This window comes from Antedon bifida, chromosome 8 (genome assembly GCF_963402885.1).
Source record: "Antedon bifida chromosome 8, ecAntBifi1.1, whole genome shotgun sequence".
Classification (NCBI taxonomy): Eukaryota; Metazoa; Echinodermata; class Crinoidea; order Comatulida; family Antedonidae; genus Antedon; species Antedon bifida.
In genome coordinates this window covers 14,207,217-14,220,175 of record NC_136233.1, presented here as the reverse complement: position 1 = coordinate 14,220,175, position 12,959 = coordinate 14,207,217, and the positions used below count along the sequence as shown (strand labels likewise).

The 12,959-nt window shown below is 37.1% G+C and overlaps 2 protein-coding genes across 2 annotated transcripts; one reads left to right on the top strand and one right to left on the bottom strand.

The window, feature by feature from the left end:
* Window positions 1-1,798: 1,798 nt before the first annotated feature.
* Window positions 1,799-6,867, top strand: LOC144851147 (ribonuclease P protein subunit p40-like). The gene is made up of 8 exons (XM_078708706.1): window positions 1,799-1,926; window positions 2,670-2,814; window positions 3,046-3,114; window positions 3,383-3,481; window positions 3,755-3,880; window positions 4,632-4,863; window positions 5,550-5,684; window positions 5,984-6,867. The coding sequence occupies exons 1-8, from the start codon at window positions 1,819-1,821 to the stop codon at window positions 6,177-6,179; spliced, it is 1,110 nt and encodes a 369-aa protein (XP_078564832.1). The 5' UTR covers window positions 1,799-1,818; the 3' UTR covers window positions 6,180-6,867.
* Window positions 6,868-7,263: 396 nt separating this feature from the next.
* LOC144851149 (ADP/ATP translocase 2-like) lies at window positions 7,264-9,112 on the bottom strand. Its single transcript, XM_078708708.1, has 2 exons — window positions 8,949-9,112; window positions 7,264-8,375 (listed from the first exon to the last, which is right to left on the bottom strand). The coding sequence occupies exons 1-2, from the start codon at window positions 9,069-9,071 to the stop codon at window positions 7,602-7,604; spliced, it is 897 nt and encodes a 298-aa protein (XP_078564834.1). The 5' UTR covers window positions 9,072-9,112; the 3' UTR covers window positions 7,264-7,601.
* Between the last annotated feature and the right edge of the window lie 3,847 nt (window positions 9,113-12,959).

Genomic DNA, 12,959 nt, shown 5'->3' with positions numbered 1-12,959 from the left:
TACAAATTGAATGGTAGTAATAACCGCATGGTATTTATTCATGTTTTTTATGCAATTTTAAGGACGTGACGACTGACAACTAGGCAAAAGTTCAGTGCGTATCATTGCACTTAGTAGATCAAGTTCCCTTCTCATGACTTTGTGCTGCCGTTTCTGCAGACTCACCCGCTGCTTGAGGTTGTCATGCGCCACCCTCACCTCCTCCAACTCCTTCAGAATAGTCTCATTGAAACTCTCAAGATCTCCGGGATGATCAACGCCATTGCGCATGCGTTTTGATTCATGATAACGATTAGTCCATATCTTTTTTAAGTTGTGTCTCTTTCTTGTTGATGTTTTCTGTTTGGTTGCCGGTGATGACCATCCCGGTAAAGTGGTGATGTTGACTCTGCACTTGGCTGCTGGTGGTGGCTGTTCCTTGGAACAATTTATATGATCAGGATTTCCCATGGTTTTACAATGCATTGTGTGATCCTTTGCCTTTGCCACAGTCGGCGTCAGACACACCAGAAATGTACTATTTGTTGATGGCTCATGCGTCGAGTTCTCTGAATATTAAAACGAAAACAAATGTGTTTATAATTGCTGAAGTTAGGGGGGTGCGTTTGCGGGATTATCAATGATGGTGGTGGCGGAAATGAGTGAAGATTTTTACTTCCATCCAGGGGTAATTAAACGCGCTTGCATTCTGTATCAAAATGGGACCAAACGCCGCGCATCAAATTTATATTCATTTCATGCATAAAGCCTACCATTTATTTTTTCGCATGCCTGTCGAGGAATCCCTTCAATAACCGGTATTGGTTGGCAAGATCCTTCTGTATGTGTTGCTGCTGTCTGAGAGGGCGTCGTTTGTAAAACGTTGTTTGTCATACCACCAGCAGCAGCGTTCCTTGGTCTATCATATACATTTGAGATTACTTTAAAATGTCCCTCTGGACGTTGTTGGTAGAATTGGCTGGAGATGGGGCGCATTGTAATTGATTGACCCGGGCCCCCTAGGCCTATTTGATGACTAGTCCTAGGCCTATATCTAGAAAAACTCCGGTATGGTAGGCTGTGATAGTAGTAGTTAAGGGGTGGTGGTATATGCGCCATGTGGTGGTGCTGGTGCTGCTGGTATGTCTGCTGGTGTTGGTATCGTAGATTGCCGGAATGCACGAATCTTATTTCCTCATTCATTTCACTTAAAAAAAAAAAATTATTATACACAACTCATGATAAGTAAATAGGCCTACACCTAGCCTATATAACCGCCGCGGAGGCGACTTATTCATTAATTTTCTTACTGTATGTACACATCCATTTCATTATAAAGTATAATAATTATATTACTACAATACTAACATTTTCTCTAGTAGTATCCTCTCTCCTCCGATCCTATGGGTTTTAAAATGTTTGGTTTAAAACATGGCAATGACATGTTGCGCATGGGCTTGTGTGCGCGCGTATGAATAATAAAATGACTAAGAATTACGCGCGCCCCTTTGTGGTGGTGGATGGGGTGGTGGTGGATGTGTGTGTGTGGTGGATGAACGTCGTCCCCACACGTGGTTATGACGTGCGCATTCTTCCAATCCTGAGAATTTCCTTTTTATTTTTGCATGGGCTACGTACGAAATTTACTGTATAAATAGCATTCGGGGCGTCGCATCGATAAAACTCTACCTCTTTCTCTCTGCCGTCGACGAAAAGAAAGCTAGTAGAAGGAACTTAACTCAGAAAAAAAGTTTGTTGATTCCACCAATCACAGACAACAATAAAGGTAGAGTTCAAATGTCAGAAATCATTACGAAAAATAGAGAGAGAGTGGGAAAGATGAATTTTCCTGTACCAAGTAACAAATTAATTATTGAGTCATCTTCATTTCGCGATGAAAAATCAAGACACGAGCAAATTATATCAGATCACTATTTTAACTATTCAGTAAGTGTACTTTATTAAGACATAAAGTAGGTCACATCACTACTTCACTTAGCTACACAGTTTGTGATTAAAGCTCCACGTGTATGTGGCCTTATGTTCTGGGCACGTTCACACTGTATACTCGCGTAGGCATATAGGCCTAGGCCTAGCAAACAATTTAGTGAATTTTAAGTATTATTATGTATAACCTGGCTTGGACTGCATTTAAAATGTTTAGGTAACTGAACCATCTTGAGTAGCCAAATACTTTGCTAGGAATGTAATTAATTAAGTATTTTATTTTAATTTACATAATTTATGATAATAATTACGGGTACGGTGGGTAGGATATGTCATATGATAGGCCTAGTTAGTAGTAAAGTAGTAGATGCCTACTATTACTGATAGTACTATATTTATTAATAATTATATTATAGGGCTAGTAATTAATAATATTAGTATTATTATAAAAAGCCTGTGATATCTTGGTATAATTGAAATCATATGCAGTGACATAACGGCTATGAGCACTCACTGCTGGCTAAACCCAGGGGCCCAGAGATCAAGAAGCCCAGAGCATGATCAGTCCAATGCAACTACCCAGCATTGGAGAGTCTAGTCCCTAAGGAGAGCTAAATCAGGGTTTGCCCTATGCAATTGCATTGTGTCACTGAACATATGTCATGCCTATGGTATGTCTAGATAGAATAGATTATTTTATTAATTATCATTTAGAAATTGAACAAAATCTTGTTTCTTTTCAGGTAGATTTACTTGTTCCAAACTGCTCAAAGATACCAGAATCTGTCATTTCCAGTGTTTCTGACAGTCATCAATACTTTGTTGTACATGATGTACCAATTTCGGAGTTAGTTAAAGCATTATTTGTAGATACATTTCACAGAAAAGGTAATAATAATAATTCAATTATTATTCAAAATGTTTCCATAGATTAAAAGTATTGTAACAAGTTTTGTAATAAGACCATATTTATGATTCTTGTATAAAAACATAGAGGGGGATGTTATAGAAAATTCATTCATACAAATGTAATTTCAACCACAAAAAAATCACACAATTTTGGGTCGGTCAGCATAGCAATTCTTTCAGACCTAATGTAAATATGTTTTTTTTCTCTAGGTTATTTCAGTGCACTTTCCTATAACACAAAGATTGACACAGACAATGTAGCTGCTGTATTGCCAACAGGTACAGTATTAGTACTCCTTAAACTCCACAACGTTTTCAAGTGTGAACCCCAATTAAGGGGACCCCTCAGGATGTAAATCCCCTTTGGAGGATTTAGAGGGTTGTTAATGGTACTATACAAATGATTGCATTTTTTGTTCGTATCTGCATTTGTTTCAAAATAAATTAAATCAAATATTAAGATAGTTTTAAAGAATCACTTTAAATCCCTATAATAATGGTTTAATATTTTGCATGTTTATATGAATTTAAGTTTTTTTTTTTTCAGGTAAACTTGTGTTGTCTGTGTCTAAAGATATTTACGAAGAACTTGGCATTGTTGGAAGATCTTCTGTGTTTGATGAGAGAAGGAAACCTACAAGATTCAGTATGTAACATTAACAATGGAATTTGTTTCTTATACATACAGTAGAACCTTGATTTTACGTACGGTATGGGACCGAAAGGCGTACGTAAAACATGGGATTCGTCAAATCCAGGTTAACCTTAAATTGACCCCCAACTATTGAGTAACAAGGCTGAAAAACTCTCAAAAACTTTCAACATATTTTGAAGAATTGATTTCCTATATTTTTGTTTTCAAAATGAGGAATGCTAAACAAATATTTACTAAATTCATTATTTTTATTTGACAATACAGTTATTGAAATTGACTTATTAAATCCATCGTTTCAAGAAGGAAAGAAGAACTATGAGCATGTGCAGTGGTGTTTTAAAGACAGACTGGATCTTGTCTTTACTTTCATGGTTACATGGCAACCAAAAGGTAAAGTACAGTAGAACCACTCCTTTGGGACACTCTTATTAAGGGGACACTTTTCTGTGAAAACGAACTAGGGGAAATATTTTTTAACACTACAGTCAACCCTATTCAGTAGACACCTCTATTAAGGGGACGATGTATTGGGTCCTTTACTGTATTTAAATTTAGGTCCTCTACAAGCTTCCTGCTCATATCAACCATTTACCTTTTCCATATTCCATCTATTTTTTGTGAAATAACATTTTACTAAGTACTGTAGTTAGGCAAAAGCAAATTAATTTACCATAAGACCCAACATCATAAGGATAGGAAATTAAGAATAAACACAAACACTGACATCTAAATAGTCAGGTGCCTTCTTCCACATCAGTCAAAGTCCACACTTTTATGCACTTGTCAATTGTATGACCCAATATACGTCCATCACTTTACCACCCACCATATCATGAACAACATAGTAACAATGTGTGAAAATGGGTCCTTCATTGTCACCTAAAGGCAAGTAACTTCTTTGACGTAGGGGTATTCATAAGGTATGATGCACATCAGACAAATGACGCACCTCTCCCGTGGGTCATACAATTGACAAGTGCATTATTGCTACAAACATTTCCTTTTTTTCTCTTTCGTGGAAGCAACCCACTTTTATTTCATACTGTACATCTTTCAGTTTTGCATCTAAAATCAAAAAATTAAAAGTGTGTAATATAGCAGATCTATAAAATATAATTTACAAACATTTCTTTCTATTTAGATTTTAACCAGACAGACTTACTAGAGAAATACTTCAAAGATTACACAGTTCAATCACTGTCAGTCCAGCATGAAACAACATCCCTCAAGAATCTTCAAGTGCCTGTTATATCAACAGATTCTCTTTGTATGCACCCATTGCATGCTGCCACCGCCACAGATAAAGACACATGGATTCATAATGCTGCTGAAATTCATGAATGGATCGGAGCCATTGCCTGTAAATGTCAATGGTAGGTGCCAGCCCTGTCATGTAAACCAATCTCTTTATTCATCAAAACAATACACATAACAAAAAGGAGTTAAAAATGTAAAGATGAAAAGGACCTGCAGGAAACTCCAAGGGGATTGTGATAGGAGGCCCACTAAAAGCTACTTAATAAATAAATTTAAAAAAATTAAAAAGCATGTATAGATGAATAGACCATTATAGGATCAACAGGAGACGCGCATTGTTAAGGAATACCATTGCCAGGACAACCAGATTCCAGGTCAGGTTCAAAACAGAAAGGTTAAAACACTCTCACTTGCACTGATAAGGGCTAGTGTTGCCCGAAAGCTCTGCTAATTTGTATATAATATATACTGTACACATAAAAACATGGCTGTAGAACCGATGCACAATTTTTAGATGGCCGAATGAATATTTAATTAGACCCTCTACTACGACATATTAGAGAGCTTTAGGTTTGCGATGACCTAGGACTAATGACGTAATGCGCTGGGTTTAGCACTCCTAAGGGGCCCTCCAATGCTAGGCAATTACACTGAGGCTGCTTATGCTCTGGGGCACTTTAAGCTCCATAGCTGTTATGCCACTCCCTAGGACTAATGTAAATTATGCATTATTTTCAAGTCATTTCCCAGCTATATAAAATAAATTGTTGCATAAATAAAAATAAGCTTGTTTTGTTTCCAGTTCTGGGGAAGCAGATAGTTTTTTAAACACATACCACCATCCTGAGCCTAGTCGCCATGTCTCATCCACAATCTGTGCATGTTGGAAGGGGTTTATAGCATCAAAATCAGTCAGCACGATGCTTAAGTCTCTCAGGTAAACTACAATGACATATTTGATTTAAAGTGGAGTTGGTTACCAATCCAAGAGTTCCGGGTTTAAGTCCTTTTTTTCTAAAAACAATCCATAACAAGAACTCCCAAAGACTTGTAATAAGACTTTGTTTATGTAGAGCATCTTGTGTATATGTTTGTCTTGTGAACAGGATTGCCACCTTTAAAATAGTGAATGAATTCGCTTATATATATTTAAAAAAATAAATAAATTTGATTTTAGGTAGAAGAGGTTATTTTATTGTCTTATGTTAAAATGATAACTCCTTTGTTCATCCACAGATCACTATTTGTCACAAACACAGATATTCCTTGGATAGCAATGTCTGTGCATGGTTTTATGGACTCTCCAGTATCATGGAAAACCAGAGAACATGGCTTCCATAAGTTTGGGGATAATTTGTACACATATGTGGTATTTCCCGATGACCAGTATATACTATATACAGCCATTGGCACGAATGATGTTTGCCCTTGAGATAAGTAGCCTAGAAACATCATTAAAGATGCAGATGGAAACCATAAAGCTCTGTCTACACTATCAAACTTTGTTAGGTGCCCACATGGATATGATGATGTCATATGATACCACTACCATATTTGAGTATATCACTACCATATTTGGGCACATCACTTAAAAATAGTTTGATAGTTGTTTTTTGTAGATTGAGAAAGAAGAAATGTCAAAGCAATACGAAGCAAAACACTGTTGCTGGCAGACAAGATTTTTAAATAATGTACTGTTATTTACACGGAATAACATCCCAATGTCATAGCTTGTGCACAATGAGTTAGCATAACCAAAGTTGGTCCTCGCAAATTAAAAGCTCTAGGGCCAGGATGTACAGAATAACATACTATAAGTTACCAATAAAGTGTTGTGAATACAAGAGTATTATGGGGTTTTTTTTGTATGAAGGCTGTTGTCTACACTGTATGTGACAAAAAATGATATATGGACATGATGATGTCATGTCACTACCAAATTTGGGCACATCACACCTTTACAGGGGAAATTAATGAATTTAAAGTAGCCAGATTAAACAAAAATGGAAGCAGTGTTTGCACTGTACATTCGTCCTTCAGTGATTTATTAGGTACAGGAAGTGAGGAAATCGGTCAGAAACTACTCATTTCTGTCAAAGACCTGTTTTACAGTATACAACAGTATATTTTTATGGACTGGTTCACGAATACCATACCAGAACATTACAGGGTGAGGTGCAGACAATACAGTAGTGCATTTTTGGGGGCCCTGATGTTGTAAAGTGTGGACGGAATACACGTTCCGGTCAGTTTAGTCTCCTTTGTCTACAGCCCCAAAATATACTGAAGAAAATTCAATCAATTCTAAGTGATAAGCAACGTCGTCGTCTTGTCCAAAATCTACTCGGCATGTCGTGGAAAATAGCAAATATAAAAACTGCAAAGTTTAACCTTTATGCACAATATTTATTCCATTGATTTAACCAGTACTCTGTGTGAACGTTCACGTAAAAAATCTGTAATTATTAGTATACAGAAGAAGATGTCCATACATATTCACAATACAGAAATAAATATTACTATTCTGGACTATTTATTTTTATTTATTTAATACAGTAACAAGATTAATTTCAGAAACATTTCAGTTATTACATGATGGTTCTCCCAAACGAACATTTTTAATTACTAAGAAAGTGAACAAATTTACTGCAAACATAATTTATGCACATCACTCATTGGGTTAAAAATCCAATCGATGGGAGAGATCTTTCAAAATTGTTTGATATTTTAGCAATTTTGAAAGATCTAGTGTGATAGAGGTTTTAAATTTTACATGAAGTGATACACTCCTATATTACGAATTTCAATATTTGAATAATTCCTATGCAAATTATGCACATCATATACAAGGTGCCTAAACTATAAGAGCTTTAATTTCATCGTAAAGAACTAATACAAGTGCTCCTCCGGTACCACGGAGAACATTGGATAGAGCACCCTTGAAGAAAGCTTTGCCACCTTCTTGTTGAGCAATCTTCCTCCAGCAATCGATGGTGTTCTTGTACATGACGTCCTTGCGACCAGACTGCATCATCATACGACGTCTGACGGTGTCGAATGGATACGAGATAATACCTGAAGCTGTGGTGACGCACTGTGCTACCATCCATGAGAAGAAGATGTTAAGCTTGTACGGGATCATGCCTTTAGCCGTGTCGTAGAACCCGAAGTATGCTGCACGGTAGATAATGATACCTTGTACAGACACAGAGAAACCTCTGTAAAGACCGAGGTACCCATCAGACTTGTATATAGATGCAAGACAGTTGCCTAGACCAGTGAATTCACGGCTTGCCCCTTTTCCGACGTCAGCAGCTAAACGTGTACGGGCGAAATCAAGAGGGTACACAAAGCACAGCGAGGTTGCACCAGCAGCACCACCAGACGCTAAATTACCGACAAAGAACCTGAAAAATTGTGTTTTCTTGTCCACATTATTGAGGAAAATCTGCTTGTATTTGTCTTTGAAGGCGAAATTAAGAGCTTGTGTTGGGAAGTATCTGATGACGTTGGCCAAGTTACCCCTCCATAATGAGAAAAAGCCTTGCTCTTTAGCAACACGTGAAAAACAATCGACGATACCTTTGTATTGTTGGTCAGCGGTAATCTGCTTGGAGGCTGCCTGAACCTGAAATAAACAAATAAAACTCGGTTATAAAATCTGAAGATTAGACTAAAACTTGTTGGTTGTCAAAGTAGTAGTAGTAGTCAATAATAGGTTAATCTGTACATTTAAAAACTGATTGGATTTGTTGTAGGCCTGGGGACACCCCACCTAAACTTATCCAACAACTAAACTAACCCAACTAAACTAAATAGTATGGTTGTAATAGTAATACTACTAAAAAGGAAATGAATGGAATGTGTATATTGGTAGAGCCTGGCCTAGAGAGAAATGAATGAATCTTGAATATTTAGATGAGTGTTTTTTATTTTTGTACAGTTTTGATACACATAAGATTATACACATATTTTATACTTATTTAATCATAGTAGAATGTAAATTTGACTGTTTAATATGTCTATAACCTCGGTTATTGCTAGTTTACTCCGTTAGATTTAAGCACGAACTCGCTACCGGCCTTCCCACAATGCATCAGTCAACCATTAATCCATACATGCTGACCGGATCGGTGCCGGTTTGTAGAATTTTACATCGGTTTTTACTAGTTAAAAAAAAATGATAATTCAACCAAATTACCTGAAGAAGCAACTTTACTCTTTCAATTGGGGCTACAGCTGTTTTTGAGATAGCAGCGGCTATACCACCGGCTGCAAGATCTTTTACAAAGGAGACGGCTTGTTCTTGTGCTGTTTTCGGCATTTTGACTGTCTTGCGAAAGAGGCTGAGTGAATGCAGACTGACGTCACATCCAACATGGTTGGTAGTTTTTATAACACTCAAGTTTATTCTTACGCGTTAAATAAAATAATTCTCTCATTGTTACGGGGCTGCGCTATGATCCTATATCTACTCCTACAATTTATAAATGTATTGTAAATTTAATTATTAAAATGATAAAAAAACGATATAAAGAATTGTTTTATCATAAGCAATTTAATTTCTGTGCGGATAATTTTATGTGGACTTTTTACTTTTGTATACCGCCCCCATTATTCGTCATTTCCCTTTTCCGTGTGACGTCGTATATTAGTCAGGGAGACTATGTCGAATAATAAAGTCCCGTGCGATTTTTATGAATAGAAAATACCACCTATCTAGACATGTTGAGTACAACCCAAGTAACAAGAAAACACATGTTGACAACGTTGGAAGGGTGGCAGAGGCCCGCCATCTTGAATTTCAAAATGGCCGCCATTGAAACTCTAAGTGTTCATATCTTGGTAACCACAGACTGTAGAGACTTGCTTTTGGTCTCAAATTGTTCATAATATAAAACTTTATATCAGTTCTAATGGAACATTTACCCCCAAAATGACCGGAAATGGCTTTTCTGACCTTTAGCCCTAACTGACCGGAAGTTTTGTATCTCCTTAACTGGTGGACGTAGCGACTTGATTGTGGCCTCAAATTGTTCGTAATATAAAACTTTATATCAGCTCTAATGGCGCCTTTACCCAAAAAAGTGACAGAAATTGCTATTTCTGACCTTTGACCCTATGAATGGAAGTTTCATATCTCCACAACGGGTAGACATACTTCATTTTGGTTCCAAAATGTTCATATCATACAACTTTCTATTTGCTCTAATGAAAACTTTCCAAAAATAATGACCGAAAATACAATTACTGACATTTGACCCTAGTTATCTGGATTTGTTCATCTCCATACCGTACTGTTGACATAGTTACTTGATCTTGATATCAAACTATTTAGAGCATAGTTCTGTTGTTAATTGTCTTTTTGAGTCATTTTGCTTCAAAAGTGTACAGTAAATCAATTATTTTATGGACTAAATTGTTTTACGGTATAAAGTTTAATACAGCAGTTCATCATCAGTGTCATCATCATCCTCATCATCAATGAGACTTGCCTGCTCTTGGTTGTCACATAATTCCTAATTGTCACAGCAACTGCAAAGGTATGTGCAGTTTAAACCGTTTTTTTTTTTGCACTTGGATTGGTTGGTTGTGCATCCTGTTTTTGCACAGTGGTCGATAACACCCTGGAGTGCTGGAGGCAAAGATGTCATAACAGCTTTATAATGGCCATCTACAATATTCCAACCAAAATCTTGAGGCTCTGGTATAGTTGGATTAGCAATGACATCGTTGTTCCATATTATAGCCTGATAGTGTGCCTTTAAAATGGCAGGCCGCAATGCACCCAGCGTTGGAGGAAAATCCTTTGATTGGTCTTGTTTCTTCTTACAAAGCCACCACCTAACATCAGCAACATTTTTTTAATCTGTGTTTCGTATATAGAGCTTACACACAAATGATGCTTTAGATAGTTCATTTGTTGTTCCTAATAATTTCATGGCAGTTGGATGTAGTTCCTCCAAAACCTTCCAGAATGTAGTTTTGCCTTTCCCAGAAAATCTACGAGTAATATCTGCACCTGAGAAAGCATGCAGTCCTGGAAGGACTGCTGCTTTGGACTCAAACAGTGTTCTGTGGATTGCGCCAATAGAATTGTCCTGCGGGTTTTGCCAGTGCCTGTAACAAAGTTTGTATTTTGACATATAATGGGGTATCGTCTGATGGCTAGTACAAGTATGTCAATGTCAGGTGAGTATATATCTAGTGTGGTAGCACCATTCGTTGTTGCATCAACGGAATGCAAAATGTGTTTGGTATCAGCTTCCACCTGACTACTTGCAAGGTTGCTTACTTCCCTATGTGTAGCCTTCGCTTTGTTTCGCCAGGCAAACTACAAGATGCTTTTATTTTCTTCCACATGATCAAATATCTTTTCAGCTAAATACGTCGCAAGTTCATCTTTCGTTGATACATAAGCAAGAAGACGTTGCCTACTGATTGTACCGGTTGAAGCTGAATCTGTAATGTGGTAAGCTACAGCTTTATTGCCACCTAGCCGTCTCGCGCTGTTTGAAGCCTTGAGTGATTCTCCAGTATCATAGCGGTCACATACCAAATGCACCTCATCATAGTTATTTTACCATACTTCTGCCAGTGTCGTTCAATGAATGTTCTGATAGATCCAAGCATGTTTCAATATTCTCTAGTTTACTTAGTAATTGCAAATAAGCCATAGCATCGACAATACATACTCATTTATAGTTCCTGACAACTTTTTCTTCTGTTGAGTCATTTGTTTCGTGAGCGACTTCTATCGTTTTTGGTAGCTTTTCAAGAATCGTCATCAAGTCACTCTTCGACATTGTAGGAAACAGTGAACCATCTGCTGCAAATAAAGCTCTTGGGACAACAAAAAACTGTACCAACGGCTTGTCTGAGGTCCCTCAACTTGGATACAACTAGTTAACGAGCAAACAGCGCCAGGTCTTCCTTGAGTTCTATAAGCTTGTTTTCAATCTTAGTCTGGGTTTTCATCCCACTTGAAGACCACAATTTCAGTTTTTTCATTGCAGCACCACAGGTTTTTTTTTCATTTGTGGTAATCCTCTCTGTCACAAAAGCATTCTTGTCTAATTTTCGTTCTGTTATTGACATCATGCTGGATGTGTGGGTGGGCATAATGGGTTTAGTGACAATATTGATCAACTGATCACATCTGTCTGTGAAAGGATTTGTGAATTTGTTGATTGTTCATGTCAGGTCCGTTATGTTTTTTGCTTGGAGATCTGTTGTATTACTATTATCATCATGCTTTGATATTGATAAATGTCTACTGAGAAGAAAAGTCATTGTCTCAGCTTCTTTAGCGAGGTCAGCGAGAGCAAGAGCCACTAGAAAAAACTGTGTGCGTGCAAAAGGGTTTAACGAAATACCCGTTAGCCCACCAAGTACTTGATGAGACATGATCTGGAACAATAGTACAAAATGGCAATGAATTTTTATCTACCACCCAGTTGCCATCGTTGAATTCTATCCATATTTCTGTATCTGATGCTCTCTTATATGACAGGTACGCAGGGATTAACTGAGAGTAATTTAATCTGTCATGTGCGGCGAAATATGGTATAAATGTTTCGGTAACTTTAAGATGAAGACTCCAATTGGCAGTTCACACTGCTTGATGCTTGATTGTGATTGGCTAAAAGTTTAATCAACTGCCATGGTTTCCTTTTCCTTATTAGATACAGTATAATGGATATGTATACTTGATTCATTAGCACAACTGTAAATATGCATGTTCTGAACAATTTCAGACCAGGATTGTTTAATGTCAAACAGTAATGAAAATATGAAAAATTCCACTGAATTAGGGTCAAAGGTTAATAATTGCATTTCCGGTTATTATTTCGGAAAATATTTCATTAGAGTAAATAGAAAGTAGTATGTTGTGAACAATTTAAGATCAAAATCAAGTGTTTACGTCCACTGGTTATGGAGATATAACATTTCCGGTCAATTAGGGTCAACGGTCAGATATGGCCTTTCCGGTCATTTTGGCGGGAAATGTTCCATTAGAGCTAATATGAAGTTGTATATTATGAACAATTTGAGACCAAAAACAAGTCTCTACAGTCTGTGGTTACCAAGATATGAACACTTTAAATTTCAATGGCCGCCATTTTGAAATTCAAGATGGCGGGCCTCTGCCACCCTTCCAACGTTGTCAACATGTTTTTTCCTGTTGTTTGGATTGTATTCAACATATCTA

Bases quoted from the DNA above. Each gene is read 5' to 3' on its own strand.
- LOC144851147 (XM_078708706.1), top strand. From the start codon at position 1,819: ATGAATTTTCCTGTACCAAGTAACAAATTAATTATTGAGTCATCTTCA. The intron at 3,482-3,754 runs GTATGTAACATT...TTGACAATACAG, and splicing joins AAGGAAACCTACAAGATTCA to TTATTGAAATTGACTTATTA. The intron at 4,864-5,549 runs GTAGGTGCCAGC...TTTTGTTTCCAG, and splicing joins ATTGCCTGTAAATGTCAATG to TTCTGGGGAAGCAGATAGTT.
- LOC144851149 (XM_078708708.1), bottom strand. From the start codon at position 9,071: ATGCCGAAAACAGCACAAGAACAAGCCGTCTCCTTTGTAAAAGATCTT. The intron at 8,376-8,948 runs GTAATTTGGTTG...TGTTTATTTCAG, and splicing joins GAGTAAAGTTGCTTCTTCAG to GTTCAGGCAGCCTCCAAGCA.